General features: G+C 40.3%; 1 protein-coding gene across 1 annotated transcript in view; it reads left to right on the top strand.

The window, feature by feature from the left end:
• Positions 1-24,472, top strand: part of LOC135226976 (V-type proton ATPase subunit E-like) — a 27,071-nt gene extending 2,599 nt beyond the window's left edge. Inside the window, exons 2-5 of the mRNA XM_064266679.1 lie at positions 13,226-13,401; positions 16,000-16,168; positions 21,288-21,442; positions 23,575-24,472. Of these exons, the coding sequence (XP_064122749.1) occupies positions 13,226-13,401; positions 16,000-16,168; positions 21,288-21,442; positions 23,575-23,725 (651 nt within the window). The 3' untranslated portion in view covers positions 23,726-24,472. The remainder of the gene's footprint in view (positions 1-13,225; positions 13,402-15,999; positions 16,169-21,287; positions 21,443-23,574) is intronic.

The following is a 24,472-nucleotide window of genomic DNA, read 5'->3' as shown; positions in this document are numbered from 1 at the left end:
CTTTCATCTGTCTACCCTTGGGTAAAGATGTGGCACATGATTGGCTGACACTTCCAATATCATTGGCTTATTTTGATTAATATAAATATTAAACTTATTTTTTCAGTAACATAATTAAATATTTGTATATACAAAGAACCCTTGTCCCTTCTTACATAAATCATTGTTTTGTAATCAATAATAGTACTATACCAAAAGACTAACTTGTATCAAACAGTTTACTCAGATCAAACAAACAAATTATGAACTTTCAATAAGTATGATATACCTTGTCAGACCTATGCTCCCAAATTGTTCAAATAACAACGTAATCTGGCAGACTCCAGTAGAAAGAAAAATGGGTTTTTGGGAAGGGGCAGACAAGAAAATGAGTGCAATATACCAGTCATAGAAGCAAATTCGACTGTGTATGGTAAATTTTCATTGGGTATTTTTAATACCTCCACACAGATTGCAAGGAACAGTCCCACGAATACAAAAGCCACCAAGGGTTTGGGCATCCAATGTATTTCGCCGGGTTTAGTACTAGTCCATAGGGGTTAATTACAGTCGACCCCCAAAAATAATGGTAAATTCTTATAAGCAACCCAAATATGGAGTTATTACCTAGATCTAGCTTTCACTGTAATCCATAATTGTATTCCTGATTTGTAAGTATGATTTTCTTGTGCTTTAATGTGTATTTTAAACTTGTCCTTATATTCATTTGGTAGCAAAAAAGTAGTTTTAAAGATACTTGGCACCCTTATATCATATGGTTATGGGAGACCACATTGAGAAACCATAGTGTTTGGGAGGAGAGAAAACTAAATGAGTGAAATACAAGTATGTATTTAACCTAACTTAACCTAATGTAGGACACGAGGTTCCTATGTATAGGACAATGCAAATTCAAATAAATGGGTTGTGATCTAACCTTAGTCTAGGATGCCAGGTCCATACCTGGTCAGAGTACAAAACTTTCCTGGACTGCCCAACCGAACTTGTGTATTGTAAATTGAAATAGATCATAGGGTTACAACCTAAAGAAACCTAGGGTGTCAGGTCCTTTCCTGATAAAAGGGTTTTGTCCCCCTTTCCCCCCTTTGCCACTACGGGCCCTTCCACACTATGCGTTTTACCAACGCCGTTCGCTGTGTTGTGGTGGCACAGACAGCAGTAGACTTATACATCTTATGGGGTCGTTCACATCTTGCTTATGTGTAAAATTGCCGCTGCGTTGCCGCATAACGTGCATGGTACCACCAGGCTTCTGCGTCGAAGCGGATGGATGCGATGGCCAGTAGACCATTATGTTCCATGCACATCTTCACATCTTGCGTGTCTCACACACTTATCGGCGTGCTGAACTACTCTCCAGTGGCTCAAAAATCCAGGGATAAGCCGTGATAACAAATATATACCCTATGAAAATCATTATCTACCAGGACTTGTTGAATTTCATACTACATATAAAGGATTTTGACGTAGGAAAAATCTATTTCTGGGCGATTGGTTCGTGTCGCCCAGCAAAATAATCCTTTAGTTTATTATTTCTAAGGTAAATTAGCTAACAAATACCAGAGAAAAAACAAATCAAAGAAGATGTCAGAATAAATGACTCGCTCACCCAAAATAAAGAAGGGTGTCGGTATGGTAACTGGGGCGAGTGAGACCACTACCACGAACTTCTTGCCATTTAGAATTCTCCTATATCAAAATTCTCTACGAGAGAGCTGCCCCACACCTTTATGGTATGTATACTGGTACTTTATCTTGTTTAAAACTGTAAGTTTGAACAGAAATTGATATGAATTCATAATTTTACCAACTTAGAAAATTCCCCAGTACTCTCTCTCTCATCATTTTAAAGGGCTGAAAACTTACCAGATTCAATAAAAACATGTTGTAAATGAGATAAAAGTTATAACTTGCAATATATATTGAATTACCTAATTAATGAAAAGTATATTAGTTTTATTTTATGCTCCATGTATTTATCAATGTGTTTTTATGGTGCAAGAATGTAAGAAACTAAGCTCCCGGTTGTAGTTGAACTTGTTCACTGCAGCTCTTCTTGAATCATGAAATGTTTTCTCGGGCATATTTTTATACATTGAATGTAAATTGTTTAAAAAATATGAAAATTAAAATCTTGGGATTTAAAACCAAATCACAGGAAACAAAACTGGGCTAAATATGGCATGGGAGTATGTCTTGTTATAATGGAACATGATATGGACATAGATGAAGCCAGTGTTATGGGGTAGACTCGAAGATTACAAAAGTCAGAATTTGACTGTATCTGCGTGTCATATTTTGCCTAAGAAGCTTATTGTATATACTATCAGCCACAGTCGCTCCATACAGAAGTAATGAAAAAGTTGTTGCCATACTGTTTTAGATCCTCAAATAATGTGGCAAATGCGCCTAATGTCCCTCGCTGTGCATTCAGAGAGTGCACCCAATGGATTCGGCATTGTCTCTTTTCCTCCTTAAGTATGCTCAATAAAAGTACAATATACCCCCTCTCTTATCCATTGTGGGTGACCATACAACCCACCACGACTCTGCAAATACCAGTCTCCTGCCACAGACAGTACTGAACAAGTGGCGAATGTCATTGATTCTGCAGCTGTGTGCGGCAACATTTAAAATCCACCGCCACCGCAGCTCTTCGGTACAACAAACGCATCTATTTGCAGCAACAAAACGCATAGCGTGAAAAGGGCCTAACACGAACTAGGTGGGGTCTGCCCATAGGAAGTTGGCCCCACAGTCTCATCTGTTGTCAAGTCCCAGGTGATGACTGACTGCTTGTGGAAAGGCATCTTTATGGATGCTCACATCTTTCTTCTAGTTTGTCTTTTTTGGGCTTTTCCATCCCCCAAGAGTGTAGTCCTGTTTGTGAATGGTAGACGAGTTTCTCTCGCTTCAAACCTGCTCAACCAACAAGTGGATGAGGCTCCTAGCGACTTTGAGCTCTATAGAATTTGTCATGCTCGGGAAACTAACTAGAGTTCTGCAGTTCTATCTCAGGGCCAACTGTGACAGAAAGATTCATCCAAATTCCTTTTTTTTTCTGATGACTCAGAATATCGAGAGACACCTGCTTTGGCTTCGGTGGAGGTCAGAAGACAGGTTACTAGAAGGGAAGTCTCTATTCCCTCAGAACCCCGACTTAAGCTTCAGTGCCGACACATTGGACTTGGGCTGGGGTGCTTTCTTGGGAGACTTGGAGGTATTCCAAAGGCCAAGCACCTGTTGCTTTTCCTGGCCCAATTTCAGTGCATAATTTTTTTTTTTTTAATCCTCTATACGTATCCCCATTTTTATCTAGTGATGTGGAGATGATACTTAATTACGCATCTTTGTCGGTCAAAGATGAATAGGCACATGCTTCTTGAAGAATTTTATGCCTGAAGGAAACTTCCTATATGGTAAAGGCTTTTCCTTATTAGGAAACATGGCTTCACTGGGGATTATTTCAGATAATCATGTTCAATTAGTGTACAGTTTCAGCGTAAGAATTACGACTTACAAATAACGTTTGTTAAATTTGTAAGTAATCCAGAACCATCTTTGGCTCCAGGACTGTAGGAGGGGCTCTGTAACCAAGAATTGCCCATTTTGTTCTTAAACTAAGTCCAGGTTTTGGTCTTTTCCCTTTGTCATGCAACTCAGAGTTTAACTAGTGTCATTACACTTTCATGCAACATAGAATGGTCAACACTACACCAGGTAATACTTTCCTTAGCAGGTTTATACCCGGTTAGAAACAAAGTCTTTGTGGGAAGTTTGCTGCTTTGAGTGAAATGAAACAACATATTGGTTTGATCATTCATCTGTGGAAGGACAGTGCTTTGGCAATTGGGGATTCAGGAAGAACAAACTGCCTACAAGGGCCTTTACACCCATAAGTTCGGCAGTAGCTGTGGGATTTAAGGAGCACTCATTTAGATTTATAAGCATGTAGATTAATAGGAACACCCGAATGATTACTATACAGTGGTCCCCCCATATTCACGGGAAATGCGTACCACACACACACACATGAATAGTTAGAACCTGCGAGTAGTTGGAACTCCTACAAAAATGCTTAAAACCTCCTATTTTATTAGTTAAAACTCAAGAAAAACCCACTAAAAATTTTATACCTGGTTTTTTTAATAGTTTTATCACAAAGTGCATTTTACAATGAAATTTATTTAAAAAAAAACAGGAATTTGTGGATATTTCTCATAGAAAAATACCGTGAATATGTGAATTTTCCGTGAATACTGCGGGGAAACATTCCAGAGAAAAATATGTGAATGTGTGAGTTCGCGAATCCAGAGATCGGGAAACGGGGGGTCCACTGTACTTCTTTGATGGCTCTCAGGCTTGAGCAGTGGATGTTCCCTTAAATTTGGCCTAATTCAAACACATAGGCCTGCCTATTGAGCAATTTCAAGTTCAAGGATTGCTTAGTGTCTCCTGTAGAGCCCTTGTAGTGTTATGACAAATGATTTTTAGAATTTCCAATGCTATCGGTAAATGCGTAATTCTTCTGTTAAGGGGAAATCAACTCGGCTGCACAATTCCATACACTTCCATTAACTTGGGTATCTCCTTAACTGCTTGGAGATGTTAGAATGTCCCCTCCCAATAAGAAAATTTTCAAGTTGTCATAGGATCTGTCCTTATTTTAAAACAGCCGTGGCCTGGGGTCAGAAGCAGTGGTCTGTGTATTGCTAAAGGTGCCATTCTAGAGGAATTTTCAGCACCTGGAACCTTATAGACGTCAAAAGTTTTTTGTTTAGAAATAATAAGACTTTTCACTGTCTACTTCCAAAGTTATAGTATTGAGATTAAAGCCCCTTCATCTCTATATCAGTCTCTGGAGTGTAGATGCAGGTCTAAACTTTATCTGAATTTACTGTGAAATCTTTTATTCAGCACTATCAGCAGTTAATAAGTAAATTTATTGCCAGCACCCTTCTTTAAGCTCTTGTAAAGGGAATGCTATTTTAGCTTTCTGCCTTAGAGCTGAGGGTGATGTTAAGGCTACATTTTATAGTGACCTGTAAGAATTCCAATGTAACCCCTTAGTGGGGAAGAAGAGGAAACTTCTCTGTCCTGTTGGGCAATTAAAATTTAATCAGATAGGTAAACCTAGAACATCTCTATCATCATTTTAGAAACCTTGAACATCTTTGTCAAAGGTTAATCCTGGAAGAGGGAAAGTTAACCTTTTGTTTTGTGGTTTTAGGAAATGCAGATGTTGTCAGAGGTTAAGCCTGGAAGAGGCAAAATTAACCATTTGTTTTGTGGTTTTAGAAAACCCAATGGTTAAGCTTGAAGGCAAAGTTAACTTTTTGTTTTGTGGTTTTAGAAAACCTAGAGTGTATTTGTGAAGGTTAAGCCTGGAAGGGGCAAAGTTAACTTTTTGTGATGTATTGAATAGGCTAATGCATGAGAACTAGCTCCGTGTCTTTTACCTATATTGAAGGTAAACATTCATAATGTGAGCAGCAGTTGTAACTTCATTTAGTGTTAAGTCAATTTGTCGCTCCAGTGGGACTGAAGTGACACAGTAAAAGTACAATTTGGTTTTTACCCGCTCACTACTTTAAGTATACAGAATTGTGTTTGAAAACAGTAAAGCCCTTAATCCACTACTAGTAGTGGGTAGTCTTTTCCTGAACCGAAAAAAGAGCAATTCTTTGGGCTCTTATGTTTAAATCCTGTGTTTTAATATTTTGGGGAGCATGAAGGTACAAAATTTTGTATGGGAGTGTACCTTTATATCGTAAAGGTATTTATTTTAAGTGACTATTGTATAGTGCTTATGGACCCAGGCACAGGGGTCCCTCATACCGTTTGCTTTTCATTCTGGAATCCATCAAGGATTCCAGATCAGGTGAGAATGTTTTGGGTTTCATGCAAAAAACCTTTAGTTGGAATGGCTGAGCGGATTTTTGTTTAGCTGTAATACCCACCATCTTACTTACTTGTGGAATCAGCTAACTTTAACAGTAGGTAAGATTCATCTCAAATAATATAAATTTTCATAACTAAGATTTATTTGGATACTTACCTACTGTTAAAGTAGACCCACCCAGCCTCCCACAATTAGTGGCTGTCAAGGAGAATTCTGACAAAGAGCTAAAAACTTTTGAAACACACCTGGTGGAGAACAGGTAAACTAGACAAGTCATTCGGGCAGCCATTCGATTTTTTGTTTGAATGCCAACTCGCCTAATTAGAGCAGGAGATATAGCTAACTTTAACAGTAGCAAAGTATCCAAATAATAAATTACATAATGAAAATTTATATTATTATGTAGACATGGAAAGATATAGTATTTTCATACAATCAACTTACCTGTCAGATATATACATAGCTAAGACTCCGTCGTCTCCGACAGAAATTCAAATTTCGCGCCACTCGCTACAGGTAGGTCAGGTGATCTACCGGCCTGCCCTGGGTGGCAGGACTAGGAACCATTCCCGTTTTCTATCATATTTTCTCTGTCGCCGGTGGTATCAACATCGTTGTTACTACCTCCTGACTGGAATTCGCTTTCAAGGCAAATTATCATCTTTATTGGACTTTTTGGTGACGTACCTGGATCGTTGTTTTGGGCATTCGCTACGTTGACTGGATTTGGACTTGCTTTTGATTTTTCTTCAAGAATGTCTGATTCAAGTGGTTGTGTGAGTGTGTGTGAATGTAGGCTGCAAGGTGAGGATACCGAAGGCTTCGGTTGATCCTCACACTGTATGCCGCAAATTGTAGAGGTTTTTGACTGTTCTTTAATAATAACTGTCATGAGTGTGAGAGGTTGAATGTTGAGGAATGGAAGACTCTAACTTCTTATTTGAAGAAGTTAGAGAGGGATAGAGTGAGAAGGGCTGCATCTAAGGGTGCGAGTAGTACAAGGCCTATTGAGCCTTTTAATGATTCTAACTCTTCTTTAAACTATGCATTTGATTCTAATTCTGTATCAGGGCCCTCAAGCTTTGCATTCAGATTCGCCTCAGAAATCGCTGATCTGAAAGCTACACTTCATAGGATGAAATCCAAAATGGCTGCCATGAAAGGTAAGGATTGTGAAAGTGACTTTTTTAGTGAAGTGAGTGCCCCCAGTGTTGTGGAGGGGGCGTCTGACCGTCTCTGCGACGCTCCCAGGCCTAGACCTCTTTCAAGCTCCCAAGCCCAGAGGAGAAGAAAAGTCGAAAGCCTTACGGAGGTTGTGGAGAATTCCCCCCGGTCAGGCGTCCCTTCAGCAGGCTCTGTAGCTCGACAGACTGCTCAGGACCGCTATAGGAAAAGCGTCCTCCGAGATTGGCTTCTCTTTTGTCCGCTTTCCCTACCTCCTCCTAAACGAGGGGTGGGTGGAAGGATTCGGACCTTTCTAGGCCCCTGAAAAGACACTGGAAAGAAGCTGTATTTGATTCAAGCCCCGAACGCTTTTCTGAAGAAGCGCCTTCCTCATCAAGAAGGCTAAGAGGGTTTTGACGTCTCCTGCCTTTGACAAAAAAACTCTTCGAGGTCTCCCCTCGTTGAAGAAGACGCCGGAGAGGCTTCCAAGAGGATTCTCTTAGCTGTACAAGAAACAGTTATCCGCCTTGGTAGGAGTGAGGCTCCATTGGGACGTGAGGCGTCTTCTAGGCGTGAGATGTCTTCTGATAGAGAGTCGTACGCCGAATATGAAGCGCCAGACAAGCGCGAGGCGCCAGCCAAGCGCGAGTTTTCTTCCAGACGAGAAGCGTCTTATAGGATTGAAGCGCCAGATAAGCGCGAGCAGCCTAACAGGCGCGAGGATTTAGCCAGACGTGAGACGTCTGCCAAGCGAGCAGCGTCAGCCAAGCGCGAGGCGCCAGCCAAGCGCGAGGATTCAGCCAGGCGCGAGGCGCCAGACAAGCGTCATCCAAGCAAAGATGAAGCGCCAGAGAGGCGCGAGGCGCCAGCCAGGCGCGAGGCGCCAGCCAGGCGCGAGGCGCCAGCCAGGCGCGAGGCGTCAGCCAGGCGCGAGGCGTCAGCCAGGCGCGAGGCGCCAGCCAAGCGCGAGGAGCCAACCAGGCGCGAGACGTCTGCTTTGATTCATAGGGGCTCCGTACACGCTCTTAGCACCTCTCCTATTAGGAGTTTGTCTTCCGCAGAGAGAGAGATTGGGGAGGAAGACCCAAACTTTAAGTTGAATTCTCCTTCTGATCCTTTCATGGAAGAGGACTCAGAAGACGAGACTCACGGCAGAGAAGGGCTGTCTAACTACAAGGTTTTGACAGCTCTTCTTCATGAGGAATAAGGAGATTCCTTGACCCCTGCCGCTCCTCCTTCTCCAGCTCCCTTTTTTCGTGCTCCAAGATCCAAAGTCTTCGTCTTTTCTGAAGATGAGGCCTACGATATTTATGAAGAGAGCGTCTTCAGTCTCTGGATAGCTGGATGATAACCAAGGAGGAGTTGGTTAGAACTGTGTTCTGCATGCCTCCCGCTAGACTTACGGGCAAGAGAGGTATTGGTACCAGACTGGGGGAGATAGGGTCTCTCTATCCAGCTTCGGCTGAAGCTGACTTTTCCAGTCTGGTAGACGCATCCAGGAGACATAGCTTACATATTGCACAAGTGATTTGGGGTCTTTCGGAGCTGGATCATCTCCTCAAGGGACTCTTCCATGTTTTGGAAGTGTTCAACTTCCGGGATTGGTCCCTTGGGGTGATGGCCAAAGAAGGCCCATGCCTCGTAAGGCCTCGACCCTGACGTACTTCTCTCGATATTGTCATGTATTGACAAGGCGGTACAGGACGGCTCAGGGGAAGTCTCTTCCTTATTTGGAGCCGGTCTTTGAAGAAGAGGCCTGTTTTTCTCATTCTCAAAGGGCAGCATTGTTATTCGCTCCCAGGTCTTGACTTTTTGTTCCCTGTGCAGTTGGATAAGTGGGACATTTCCCGTCGCTGACGGAGAAAGCGACTCAGGATCTTCTCCTTCAGTCGTCCAGGAAGAAGAGACCAGTGGTGGTGGGAGAGAAGAAAGGTGCTAATACACCTCTGCAGCCCTTTCGAGGAGGTCCTCCCTCTAGAGCTCCCTCAAAAAGGAAAGCGACTGAGAGGAGAGGTAGAGCTTCTTTCCGTTCCTTTAAAAGGGGAAAGTGAAGCTGTGTTCCTCCAAACACCAGTAGGTGCCAGGCTCATGGGATTTGCGGAAGCCTTGGCACTCATCGATTCAGACGCTGGTCAATGTTTGTATTACAGAAGGGATACCTCATACCCTTCCTGGACAATCCTCCCCTGACTTCAACTCCGCGGGAATTGTCCGCCAATTACAAGGACCCTGTGCTGAAAAGATACTCTTCAACGAAGGTGGATCAGATGTGGGACAAGAGAGCGATAGAACTAGTGCTGGATCAAGCTCCCCGGGGTTTTACAATCGCTTTTTCTTGGTTGCGAAAGCCTCAGGGGGCTGGAGACCAGTTCTAGACGTCAGCGCTCTGAACAGATTGTTCAGAAACAGAAGTTCTCTATGGAGACTTCTGCGTCAGTCCTTGCGGCTCTTCGCCAAGGGGATTGGATGGTTTCTCTGGATCTCCAAGATGCCTATTTTCACGTCCCGATTCATCCTTCGTCGAAGAAGTACCTCCGTTCATGACGGGGGGGAAGGATCTTCCAATTCAGGGCCTTGTGTTTCGGCCTTTCCACTGCTCCTCAGGTCTTCACAAGCCTGATGAAAATATGGCGAGATGGCTTCAGCTGAAAGGTATCAGTATCTCTCTGTACCTAGACGACTGGCTCATCAGAGCAAAATCAGAGAGACAGTGTTTGGAGGACCTTGCTTTGACCCTAAACCTGATCAAGACCTTAGGATTACTCGTGAACCTCGAGAAGTCCCAACTGATCCCCAGCCAGAACTTGTCTATACTGGGGATTCAGATGGATTCTCGGGGTTTTCGAGTATTTCCTTCTCAAGAGAGACTAACGAGAGGCTTAGAGAAAGTCTCTCTCTTCTTAGGGAAAAAACGTACTTCGGCGAGGGAATGGTTGAGCCTTTTAGGGACCCTTTCCTCGCTCGAACAGTTCTTTCCTCTAGGAAGACTTCATCTCCGTCCTCTTCAGTTCTTCCTCAGAAGATCGTGGAACATGAAGACAGGACTTCTTTTGGACAGTTTTCCCATTCCAGTAATGATGAGACGTCACTTGGAATGGTGGTTGCCCCCTCTGAAAGAGAACAAGGGTACTTCCCTAGAGACTCAGAACCCGAGCCTTGTATTGTTTTCCGACGTGTCGGAAAAAGGTTGGGGAGCAACCTTGGGAAAGAGAGAGGTGTCAGGCACCTGGAATGCAATTCAGGTGTCCTGGCACATAAATTGCAAATAACTGTTTGCCGTACACCTGGCCCTAAAGAGCTTCGAACCTTTAGTGACGAACAAGGTGGTCCAAGTGAATGCGGACAACACAACCGCCCTTGCCTACATTCGAAAGCAAGGAGGGACACACTCGTATGCCCTGTACGAACTCGCAAGAGACCTTCTTTTGTGGACATCCCAGAGGAACATCTCCCTCTTGACGAGGTTTGTTCAAGGAGTAAGGAACATAAGGGCAGACAGGCTGAGCAGGAGGAACCAGGTCCTTCACACCGAATGGACCCTCCACTCAGAAGTTTGTTGGAGTCTCTGGTCTCTTTGGGGGACTCCTCATGTGGACCTCTTTGCCACGTTCCTCTCAAAGACTGGAAGTCTTTTGCTCAGTAGTAGAAGACCCCAGAGCTCTAACAGTAGACGCCTTCCTTCTAGATTGGTCTCATGTAGACGTATACGCATTTCCCCCATTCAAGATTCTGGGACAAGTGCTCAAGAAGTTTGTGTCCTCGGAGGGGATGAAAATGACACTGATAGCCCCCTTTTGGCCAGCTCAAGAGTGGTTCACGGAGGTACTGGAGTGGATGGTAGACTTCCCCAGATCCCTCCCACAAAGGGTGGATCTTCTCAGAAAACCACACTTTGAGAGGTTTCATCAAAACCTCCCCGCTCTCGCTCTGACTGCCTTTCGACTATCGAAAGACTTGTCAGAGCGAGAGGCTTTTCTCGCAAGGCTGCAAGCGCGATCGCTAGAGCCCGGAGAACTTCCACTATGCGAGTTTACCAATCTAAGTGGGAAGTATTTAGAAGGTGGTGCAAGTCGAAGAAGTTGTCCTCCTCCAGTAGCTCTGTAACAGAAATCGCCGATTTTCTGTTATTCCTGAGAGAGGAATCTCGTCTCTCCGTAGCCACTATAAAGGGCTACAGGAGTATGCTTTCGGCCGTCTTTAGAAATAGAGGCCTAGATCTGGCAAATAATAGAGATCTACACGATCTTGTTAGATCCTTTGAGACCATGAAGTTTAAGAATACATCTCCCCCTAACTGGAACCTCGACATGGTCCTGAAGTTTCTTGTCCTCGGGAGATTTGAACCTCTGCATATGGCCTCGTTTCGTGACCTAACGAGAAAATGTTTGTTTCTTTTGTCACTGGCGACAGCTAAGGGAGTTAGTGAGCTGCACGCCCTTAGTGATAAAGTGGGATTCAAACTAGACTCAGCCATCTGTTCATTCAAAGCTTTATTTCTGGCGAAGAATGAAAATCCTTCGAATCCCATGGCCAAAAAGAGAAACTTCGAAGTTAAAGGCTTATCGGGTCTCACCGGCAGGGAAACTGAGAGGTCTCTTTGCCCAGTAAGAGCTCTAAAGTTCTACATGCAGAGAAAGAAACAGCTGGGAGCTTCTAGACAAGGTCTCTGGTGCTCGGTGAAGGACCCTTCAAGACCTATGTCCAAAAATGCGTTAGCCTTTTTTGTTAGGAACGTCATTACCGACTCTCATAAGGCCTGCACGGACGACTCTTTGAAACTCCTGAGAGTAAGAGCTCATGAGGTGAGAGCAGTAGCCACGCATCTCTCTTTTCAAAGAAATATGTCACTAAAGAATATCTTGGAAGCGACATATTGGAGGTGTAATTCAGTGTTTGCTTCACTATTTAAAGGACGTTCGTTTGTTGACATACGAGAAATGTTTTTCTCTAGGTCCTTTCGTGTCTGCGGGCACAATCCTGGGTACAGGAGCTAACACCAATCCTTTAAATGATGCATAAGTCTAATAGATATGTTCTAGACTTCCTGCTGAGCAAGTGCAGGTGCCGCACTGGCGGCCAGTCACTTTCGTTCAGTAAGGAACTCTTGTGATATCTTTTTTAGATGAGTATCATTAATATATTTTTTTTTTTTTTTTTTTTTTTTTTGAAAATTTATGTATGTGTGTGTAATTTGGTTTTGAGTTATGGTTGTTGTGAAGAGTTTGGGGATAACTCGGAACAATTATTAATACTAACATGGTGGTTAGGATCAGGTGGTCGGGATTGGTTGTGTGCTCCTTCATAAGGTGATTGTCATATAAGTGGATCAGCACCCTTTGACAAAGTCCTTTCAGGCTCTGCCGAGTAAGTGGATAAGACCCCTTCGGCAGACCCACAAGAACTCTTGGCATAGATCACATATCTCGTAAAGTTTTTGAGGTGATGCAGACTCCTGTGCGACAGCCACAAAGTCTACCACCTATCAGGTAGGAACCAAGGTTTTTTTTGTACCTACAAACATATGTTGTTTACCTGTCTATTCCATAAGTAGCTGTCTCTACCCTCCACCGAAGGGTGCCAATCAGCTATGTATATATCTGACAGGTAAGTTAATTGTATGAAAATATTGTTATGATACAATAAAGTTTCATAACATACTTACCTGGCAGATATATACGATTAGGGCCCACCCAGCCTCCCCGCAAGGAGACAGGTGGAAGAGAGAAAATATGATAGAAAACGGGAATGGTTCCTAGTCCTGCCACCCAGGGCAGGCCGGTAGATCACCTGACCTACCTGTAGTGAGTGGCGCGAAATTTGAATTTCTGTCGGAGACGACGGAGTCTTAGCTATGTATATATCTGCCAGGTAAGTATGTATGAAACTTTATTGTATCATAACAATATCATTTTCAAGATATGTACAATGGAGATAAATAGATATCCCATGCATGGGAGGAAGCCTCACTTCTAAAAGTTAAGCCATAGCCAGAGTTATATTAGATGTTTGCACATCTTATGATAGAATATACTATATGCACTTATATCTTCATAAGAGTTTTCTTTCTTTCACGAGGAATTCGTTCCATATACTAACTGTTATTTTTTCTCCTCTTCTATTTGCTGTGTCAAGATGTACATGTAATTCTTTCTTTTTCAGATCCATCATATGATGGCCTTCATTGAGCAGGAGGCTAATGAAAAGGCTGAAGAAATAGATGCTCGTGCTGAGGAAGAATTTACAATTGAGAAGGGTCGTCTTGTCCAGCAGAACCGTCTGAAGATCATAGAGTACTATGAAAGGAAGGAGAAGCAAGTCGAACTCCAAAAGAAAATGTAGGTTTCTTGGTAAATGTTAAAGGGAGATATTGAAATTTTTGAAGTAATACTGTATAGAGAGTTTAAAGACAATGTGAGGTGCATTTGACATGTTCTTACTGAGTAGTATTACAGTTATGACCACTGTAATTTTGTTATTGCTGTAGTAGCAATGGTAATTTTTAATGAACAGTCATTATTAAATAAGTGTCCTTTCATTGTTAACTCTCTGTAGAGTGGCTTCTTAATTTTCTTGGTGCTATGATCTTGACAGTGGTATTTAACCAAAATTAACTAAAAATTGATGGTAAGTGTGATACAGTAGTTGCATTCTGTGCTGGCATAATTTTCTCCCATACGTTGGTTATTTACCTTGATTGCATTCTCACTCAATCACTCTAGTGGCTCTCAGGCCTCTTGGTGGCCCATGGCCGCTTGCACCAGACCTCTCCACGTTCCCCTTAAACTCCATGTTCCCCTGGTGAGGGCTGCATCTCTCCAGTTATTCTCAGGATCCTCCACTCCAAATCTCTTAGATCTCTGAACACATTATCTTTCTGTCTCATCCTTGGGCTCTCCACTGGTCTTCTCCCTTCTACTGATCCTTCCATAACCACTCTAGGCATTTTATCCTCTTCAATTCTAACCGCATGTCCAGCCCAATATATCCTCTGCGATCTTACATAGCCAGTTATTAGTGGTTATCTGGTTAAATCTCTCACTTCATTATTGTGCCTTCTTGAAACATCTTCATTTATATTGTAAATAGGACCCATTACTCAATGCAAAATATTTTAAAAAACCAGTAGTTGTTCTTGACATTTAGTCAGTGTCCAGGTTTTGCATCCAATTATAGTAACTATGTACTTGGGCTTATGATGGTGATGTAAATTCTTAATGTGGTAGACTTTGTGATATATCTGCCCTTTAAAAGATTGTAGACTGAAAAAGCATCTGTTCCCTGCTGTAATTCAAGCCAAAAAACACACTCCATCTCATTTCTGAATGTTGACATACTTCCTAGATATTTAAACTCCCTCGTTCTCGATATCTCCCATTTTTGTTGTTGCTGTTGTTGTTGGTTGTTCCTTAATAGTCTCGTCATTTTAGTTTTACTTCCACTGATCTCTAGTCCCACTGGCACCACTTTCTGTAAATGGTAGTATATACAAACATTCTATATTTTGTATATCTGTACCTAAGAAATCAACATCATCTGCAAATGCAAGGATTTTGGCATTAGTATTTCCCAAGATGACACACCTCAACTTCCTCGATACTTCCCATTATTTTCTCTAAAATTAGATTAAGCAACATTGGAGATAGAAGGCATTCACTGAGCTATTTTTACATCAACATGTTTTATGGGGCCTGTCTAGTGATGAAAATCAATTATTTTCATTGCCGATATACGCCAATTTCTGCTTATCTGCATCAATAATTGGGTATTGTCGCCAATACATATATAGTACATACCTAATAGAGGCACTGAGGCACTGATCTCTATGAGAAATATCCAGAAACTCCTTTTTGTTGGTACGACTATTAAAAAAAAAAACAAAAAAAAAAACAGGTATAAACATTTTTAGTGGATTTTTCTTGACTTTTACCTATCAAAAGAGGCCATTTTCAGCATTTTTTAGTGGTTCCAACTATTTGCGGATTCTAAACATTCGCGGGGGGTCTGGTACGCATCTCTCGCAAATACTGGGGGACCACTGTATTGCTAAGCAGATTCAGTAAACATTGTGATAGAGAGACAAGGTGATGGAATACCAACCACCAGCCCAGACTAGTCTGTTACTAACCTTGCCAACATACACAGCCTACTTTATGCACACACACCAAATAAAACCATAAGATACAGTGATGAAATTGAAATTACTGCTTTCATTATTAGCATATTTTCAGCATATTTTCCTTAAAATATACCCATACATTCAAGGGCAGAACTGCCGAGTTAGAACAGTTTCATATTGAATTAAATAGTTTCTTAATAAGCTTGGTATTATGTTTGAACTATAGATCCAATGGTAAAAAGGAGGATTAGGCACAGGTACAGTCTGTAGTATCTGTATACAGTCTGTATCTGAACACTGTACTATGTATAATACTATATGGTTTACACCTCAGTCTTGCTGCCCTACTTAAATTTAGCAACCCACTGGTCTATTATTGAATCTATAGTAGTTTTGCAGGTAATTTGTTACCTTTCATGATAAACCTACTGATCGACGTCAAGTATGTATGTGTTTATAAAATTTGCCTCATCACTTTGCACAGTAACGTATAGTATACAGTACTACTGTATTTACAGTAAATACTTGAATATGCTGTATAGTATAAAATTATGGTAATTTTTGTACCATTTACCATTCACACATTTGTACAGTCACTTTCATTCATATATTACTATGCATTTGAGTTTAGGAGGTTTGATTAGATGGAACGACAAGATGGAGCACATTATAGATAAGAAAAAAAAGTCTGTTAAAGATAGAGAGTAGGAGTCATGGTGGGCCAGTTTTATTGTAATGTGATGAGACTGATTTATAGGAAACATAAATAGAATTTGAAGCATCCAGTCAATTAACTAATACCCTGATTGAATTTCAGTGGTGCAAGCAACCAGCTGAACAAATCCCGTTTGGAAGTACTGAAAGCCCAGGAAGCCCACATTAGAAATGTATTGCATGAAGCCAGACAGAAACTTCATGTCATCACCCAGAATGAAACAAAGTACCAGAAGCTTCTCGAGGATCTCATTTGCCAGGGGCTCTGTCAGGTATGGAATTGAATTAATTTTTTCTGCCACTATGAGTTGTTTGGATTTGTTAATGTTAAGTATTTTTCTTTATTATTTATTTATTTAATTTTATTTTTTCATATTAAAAGTTATCTTTTTTTTCATATGAAAACTTAAGTCACTATTTGTATTTTCTGAAGCAAAGTAATTTTTGTACTAAAGTCATGGCATTGGCTCCAAGACTGAAACAGTAGCTGTGTAATCCTTTTGGATCACTTTACTTTTATGAAAGTCCTGAAAGTGTTCAGCATCCATAGTTCAGCTTAAATTTTTTCTTCATATGTTTAATGTTTAAAATATGTAGGTTATGAAGTTACTACACATCCTCTCATAATGGAGAAAGACAACAGTATATCCATTAGTCATCAAAGTCATTCTTGAAAACTTATTCATTATTCTCAGGTAAAGTTGGTTACCCATTGCTAGAGTCCTTGACTGCACTCCCTGTCACTCTTCAGTTTGCTTAGCTAATATCGGGGCATTGATGAAAGAGGGTATGATGCCTTCTGGTTGCTCTTGATAGCCTCATTGTATAAAATAGTTTTCACTATCCTTGATTTTGTTATGATTTTGGTATATGCCACCAACCCTTGGAGGTCACTCTTCAATAAAACAACAAACTAAAATGGCAACAATGCCTCACAAACAGTTATTTGACTAAGTGGGTTGGTAGATGTAAACAGAAATGAATGATAAAAGAACCTACTTAAGAACTTCCTGATAATCAATTTAAAACTAATAAAAATTCTCAAAATGGGTAAGAAAATCTGTAAGGAGCCCTGTCAGTCTCCATAACACTCAAAGCTAACATTAATCACAAAGTAAACCAAATCACCAGTGCCGAATTAGCAAGTAACACAGTACTAAAGTTACTACATAGCACATTAAGGATCACAAACTGAAATGGCTAAAAATTAGCACAACATACAGCGGTTAAACACTACAGCGAGTGTCTGTTACTTTGGCACTGCAGGTATGGCACCACAGGATCTTCCTGGCAGTAAAACTGAGGTGATACTGCTGGAGTCTGCATAAGTGGGCACGCAATGGAGGACTGGCTAGGGGTCCTGTCACGTCCTGGGACAGAGTGAATCTCTCAAAGGCATGGTTAGGGTAGGCAGAGGTCTGGAGATCGGGACAGAGGCCTGGCACTCGAGTGGCACCATGGGATTGCGGACTTCATGTATGACATAAGACTGTAAGTGGAGGGTGACACAAGTGCTGGTCGTGTCCGGGACTCAAGCAGTGCAGTTGCGAGCCTAAGTCATGGTTGGCATGAAGATAGGATTGGATGCCTAAAGGTTGCTAGACTTGAACACTGGATCAGCTTGTTGAGGGTGCTCCTTAGTATCTTGACCTGTGCTGCATTGCAAAGGTATGGACTTAGGGAATAATTATATCCTGAAAGTAGGGTTTTGGGGTTTCATCTCCACCCCCCCCTCCAAACTGGGGTTGGCATCAACGGCAACATCTTGCTGGCAGCTTCCCGATGCAGTTGTGATTTCACAGGGGAGTGATAGCACTGTGGCCTTTGTCCCTCCATCTCAGACACTCAGATTCTGAAAAAAACAATTAGTGCCAGTATCGAGTTTTAGAAGAAGGGGGAGGTGAGGTGCATGTGTTCAAAGGAAGAGAGCAGGTAGCAAATGTCAGAGCTGCCAGGACTGACCCTGAGGCACTTGAGGAACTAACTGTCGGGCAGAGCCGGAACGTTAAGCAGGGTCAGAGAAGGTGTGAATTCTTACGGGACAATGACTCCTAACCAGATAGGCATTGTTAACGTATTTTCATTGCTTCAAAGTTCCTACTAAAGTAGGCGATTCATGGCCTATACTGCCACGCCTTTCTACAGGTTAGGAGAGCACCGACCAAAGACAGCAATCACCTACAGCATTTATCTTACCAGGTAAGGTACAACAAGCATTGATCCAATGCTAGCAACCTTTCTGTTTCAACAAAGTCATTATCTATATTAATGTTTTGGAGAAGGTCATGTCCATTGATTCCACCTCTTTTCAATGTGGAATCATCTATGTAATTGCTTAGTAAGTCACTTACATACATAAAGATTATATTTTGATGATAAAATTTTATATACACACACTTACCAAGCAATTGCCTCATATGGGACCCTCCCTCCCCACAGATGGACATTGCAGCCTAAAAGAATTGAATCTCTCTCCCAAGTTGTACCTGGCAATCCCAAAAGTGGGCAGGTCCTGTTCACTTACACAAGTGAGAGCACCTCAGTGGCGTGATCAGTATGGTCTTTACCTGCCACCTTGGTGGCCGTGAGTTCAATTCTCGGACATTCCATTGAGGGGTTAGAGATGTGTATTTCTGGTGATAGAAGTTCACTCTCGATGTGGTTCAGAAGTCACATAAAGCCACTGGTCTAGTTGCTGAATAACCACTGGTTCCATGCAACGTAAAAACACCATACAAACAAACAAAACCTACACAAGTGATGGTAACCCCACCACAAATTTGAGTTTTGGACTGCCATGGTAGGAAGCTTTCAGCTATGTAGTTGCTTGGTAAGTAGTACATGTAAAAACTATCATAAAGATATAATTTCTCAACCATGTAGGAAATTGTCAGTGTTTTACCATTTCTTGTGCTCGGACAAAGCCTCATTTAGCAGCTAGTTACTGGCCAGTAGCATCGTTTATTGCATTAAAGGAAAAGTTACTGAATGCAGGACTTGGTACAATATATAGCGTTTAATAATATTTTATTACCCTTACAGTGTGGTTTTCAAAAAAATGCTTTCTGCAGTACTCGCACTAATTCAGCCTGAGACCCTTCGGTGTGAAGCCTCTCCAGGCATCATCATTCAACAGTTGTCTTTGACAGAGAAGGCTTACAATACTACCTAAGATATTTGAGTACAGATAGTCACTTGTAGCTCTTTCTTTCAGTTTTAACAAATTCAGAATGGGCATGTCTGAGAATATCACAACTGCAGTTTGGGTTCAATGTGACTGATGGATTTGTTTATAGAATATGCTTTATATTATGTAAACTTAGTTTTAAAAGCCTAGACTGGCCCTTCAGTAAATCCTGTTTTTTTTTTTTTTTTTTTTTTTGTTTTGTGTGTGGGCTTGGAAGTAGCATTAAACTGTAAACACTAAAGGTAGTGTTAACCAGATTTCTGCGGGAACAATATTCCTAAAGACTTGCCAACATGATGATGGAACTGTTGGCTAAGAATCACTCCTTTTCATTTCCTTTGTCAAGAGTTGACACCACAAGTTTTTTAATCACTAAGGCTGACAGTGAGTTTACTAGCTTCACAAGCAAAAGCAGCTGCTAGCAGTGTAGCAACTTGTTGGGCTGTATTTGGTGCAGTTTATGGTTGTTTTTAGTTAGACCCATGGCATGTTACAGAGTGAAAAGCACTATGTATCAGTACCCATGCTGTGGTGTTGACGACATCAAATATAATAACATTTCTGAGAACACAATGATTTGTTGTGTCAGAAATTTTTGACATGTGATATGGGCTCCATTGCAATTTTAAATCCTGATATCAATGCCTGGTGATTTTACACTAAGCTTTCAACCAGTGTCTTTCATTGGCCATGCTTAGCCTTTGAAGGGATGACAAGATCTTGTTTTTCATCACAGTAGATCTGTACTAGTAAAGTGGCCAATATTCTTAGTTCAGAAAATGGCAATATTCTGTAGATCAGAAAATGATCTTGAACTAGTTTCTCCAAATATTATAATCTCATGATGAATATATTGACTTAGTTAAGCCACCAAAGTCGGCTGACTTGGCATAGTAAGTCCTTGAATCAGGTCTTTTATGAGAAAGATATGCTTAAAACTGTAGTTCTGCTTGTTGTTACTTCTTCAGTTTGTAGGATAAGTGAGCTGCATAGTCTGTTAAAATTAATCATACCAGAGGATGGGCACCAGTGCATTTGGGCACCAAATTTCATATAAAAGATCTGGGTTCCTGCTAAGTTAAAAGGATGACATGCTGCAGTTTGGACTTTGTTGGAGGTGGGGGAAAATAAAGCCAATGATCTTTTGTGCCCAGTGAGAGCCCTTATCAATTATTTCAGAGAGTGCAACACAGATATTTCTAGATTTTTTTTAGCATTCCTGAATAAAATCAGTGTTTCAGTGGTAAGGCATAATCCAAGTTTACACTTAAATAGAATTATTTCTAAAGCTCAAGTTGTTCATGTAGGGTGTTTAACTTTTGACTGTTGGGTAGGCATGCTGAATTCTGATATATCATATCACCTACTTTAGGTGAGCATATCTCCAGCAGTCAGATTCATCTGATATTGAAAAGCTCAGAGTGCCTACAACAAACATTATAGATCTCCTGTTGAACATATTGCAGGAAAGCTGTTACATATATTGTTATGACTTACATAAGTACCGTATGTTTATCTGAACCTACTTGACACTAGGACACTGATGATCATCATTACTATTAATAGTGTAGTAAGTATAGGGCTTCCCTTCATGGCAGTGATACTCACATGGAAGGAATGAAATATATAATTTAGACCAAAGGCCAAGCACTGGGACCAATGAGGTTATTCAGCGCTGAAAGGAAAACTGAGAGTAGAAAGGTTGAAAGGCATAAGAGGAGGAAAACCTCACAGTTGGCTATGACACAATTGTTAGAAGGTGGAAAGTAAGAAGGAAGAAAGAGAACATGAACAGAGGTACAGTAAAAGGAGTGAAAGGGGATGCAGCTAGGGGCCAAAGGGACACTGCAAAGATCATGAAGTAATACCTACAGTGCATTGCATGAGGTGCACTGATGGTATTACCCCTACGGGGGGGACATAGAAGGACCCAGGTGGTCTTTTAAGAATTTATTTCTCTTGGTCAAGTGGTTCTGCTGTGAGCAATGATGCATTTATGAGGTTTGTATTCATGAAACAAAAGTTATTTAAATTATAATTATTACTGTATATTACTTGAGGGTGTAAATCAGTGTGATCTTCAGTATCTCTGGGTAAAGTTATTATTAGTTGTACATCACCTTTGTGATTTGCATTACATTTTCTTAAAGGTTAAGGGTACACAGTGTGTGAATTAACCTTCATTTGGTTTTTTTTTTCCACCGCTGTTGGAACCAGAGCTGATTATCAGGTGTCGCCGTGCTGATCATAGTCTATATAGAAACTGTGTTATACCACTAGCTGCACAAAAGTACGAGGATCAGACTGGACGCACTTGTAAATTGATTGTCGACACTGCAAATTGGCTGCCAGCAGAAATGTAAGAAAAAGTATTGGAATTTTATTATTGGTACAGAATTTCAGAATTGTTCATACACAAAAAACCTTAGGATAAATCTTCTGGTGTCAGCTGAAAACAGGTTAAAAAAAGTGCTTGAACCCCATGATGTATTTAGTCTTTTTTCAACCACCTTGACGAGCAGATGTTCGCTTTTGCTCTCCTACTCCTACTTTCCTGTGCTTTGGGTGTCTGTGTGTTTTGTGGTTTCACCATGGATTCTCTAACCAGCCTGAGGAGTCCTCATGAGCATCAACTTGTGTCCCAGCTTTCCAGGGTCCCGTGTTCACGGTTCCTAGCTTCCTGTAAGACAGACCCTCTTACAACTTGCAGTTGGTGTCATTGTAATTTTTGTAATTTCTCCAATCCATGCCCTGAGTGTTGTTCCTGCCCTGTTGAGTAGTGGGAGAACTTCTACAAGAAGAAGCATAAAAGGAAGTCGGCTCTTCCATTTTCGGAAGGATTCCCTCCTTTGAAGTGGACGTTTCTGCTCCCCCTTCTAAACTTATTCCTACTGTTTCATCATCCATTGGTGCCTTGTCTCCTTCCTTTTCTTCCATTGATTCATGCTTTGGGAGTTGCTCAAGCTGATTTTATGTATATAGGCATCTCCAGGGTTACAACAGGCTCAGCTTGTGTTGTTTTGAGTTACAACGCCCTTGAATTATATTCATAAAAAAAATTATTTCTTAGGTTAAAAAAACCTTGTTCCAGACATACAACGTTGATAACGCTGATCTAACAGAAAAAATATGGCTCTAAAATGACAGAATGGTAAAAATTTCAGTGGTTTTTTTTTTATGAAAAACAAAAGAAAAGTGCAGTAAAGATTGTTTTCAAGACACTCAAAGGATTAGAACTATGGTTTTCGACGGTATTTCGAATGACGCCAGTCTGATGGCGATCTGAATGGAAGAAATATATAGCTAAAATGGCAGAATGGTCAATATTTTTCATTTTTTTTCTTTTCTTTTTAATGAAAAACTCTATAAAAATATTACAGGGTATTTTTTTTCAGAATGCCCAAATGAGTAAAAGTAAGGTTTTCTTGTTTTTCCATGGTTTTTCATACGACGTCAGTCTGACAATGATCCAAACGGAAGAAATATGCATCCAACATGGCAGAATTGTCAATATCTGTTTTTTTTTGTGTGAAAAAACTCAATAAAAATGCATGATATTTTTTTTTTCCAAGACATCCAATAAAAAATACACTTTTACAATAAAAATATATTTCATCACAAAAATAACATGAAAATACAGTACATGTAGTCAGTGATTTTTTTTTTTCAACGAAAAAGTCAACAAATTACCAATTTTCGTGCAATTTATTGAAAAAATGTATCCCAGAATAGCTTTGAATAGCTGAATCTGCAGTTGCCGAACCACAAATAAGGGCAGTCCACTATACAATATTTGATTGTTTTTATCTGATTTGCAGCTGGCACCAGAAGGTTTATCTTAATGTTAAGACCTCAAGTTTGTTACCTATGAAAAATACAATTTAATTTTTAAAAATTCATTTTTATGTGTGCGGATTTACAATGAAGTGTATCACTGTACTAGAATAGATGTAACCTTAAAAGTTAAAAGATTAGGCAGTATTTGGAACCGCATCCATATTTTAGTTCTATTATGCCAGACAGGTATGTAGTTGATTCTTCAAAACCTAATTCTCAGCACATTGTATCTGTTGGCCTTTGATAGTAGAAATTATTCATCCATCCTTATAACCTTGGTTGCCTAATCATCCAAGTACTGTACAAAAAACTAAATGCAAAGGATAAACTAGAGAGCAAAGAAAAACAAATAATTAACACCAAGAAACAAGATTCATGTAAGCCTAGTCAATAATTTCCATTATTGGTTATAAATTAAGTACTACATACTTACAGTCAACAAGTAGTGTTAGCTTAAATTTGCCTTCAAAATGTAAGTAAAGTTCAGTTTTAGAGATCATAAGCTTAGCTGGTCCTAGAGAATTTCCATGTTTTTCATGTTTGTCTTGAGCATTAAATTGAAATTTCATTGTTGATTTCATTGTTTTTAGATAGTGATGTGCAAAAATAATAGCAGCATTATTGGAGTTCTAATGAAATTTTGATTAATTTCAGCTGTGGTGGTATTGAACTTCTCACAAAGGGAAACCGCATCAAGGTCTCAAACACTTTGGAAGCCAGATTGGAGATGTTGGCCCAACAGATGCTTCCTGAAATAAGGGAAATGCTTTTTGGTGCCAATCCAAACCGTAAATTTGATAATTAGATCATCTGCCAAGCACAATTTTTTTTTCTCCCCATACCTTGTAATAGTTAATTTTGAGGTCTTGTATGTGCGATCTATATAGATAGTGTTGCTGTTTTGTGGATTCTTCACTATTAAGCATGTTGTGAAAGGATTATGTGGGTTTCTCTTTTATTTTTACATGACATTCCAGGTTGATCTGTTTGTTGGCAGAAAGTAGAGGATGCTTTTTACAGTTTTGTGACTAAATTTTCATGGTGGGTGAAGACAAAATTTGTTGATGACTGCAAAATCCATTGTTAGACTTAAAAGTAAAAAGCTGTACGTTAGAATTTAACCACTCAAGTCAAGCACCAAGAAGGGCTTACCAGGTAGAAAGGTTTGTGTACTTACCAGGCTGTATGTTGAATGAAGAAATTTTTCTGTATATTTATTAACTAATAATGGTTTCTGTAAAAAAAAATTGATAAAGTCTTTAAAAATCATTATTAGTTATTTTTGTAAATAATTGTCTCACCAGATCAGACTTGCAAATTAAGATGCTCTTTCAGAATCATCATTGTAAATACTACACGAGGTTAGAGGTAAATCCTGAAACATTAGAGTGATTAATTTTCCTTGCAAGTACTGATGAGCTGTCATTCTCAAATTTCCTAGTGTTTCAGAAATTTCAGTAAGCCTTGACCTTTGTTTGAAAATTGTAAAAGTTCATAATTTTAATGGGAGTACTGTTAATGTAGACAGTGAGAATAAAAATTATACTCTTAA

The sequence above is a fragment of the Macrobrachium nipponense genome, chromosome 15, assembly GCF_015104395.2.
Source record: "Macrobrachium nipponense isolate FS-2020 chromosome 15, ASM1510439v2, whole genome shotgun sequence".
NCBI lineage: Eukaryota > Metazoa > Arthropoda > Malacostraca > Decapoda > Palaemonidae > Macrobrachium > Macrobrachium nipponense.
This window is presented reverse-complemented; position numbering and strand designations above follow the sequence as displayed.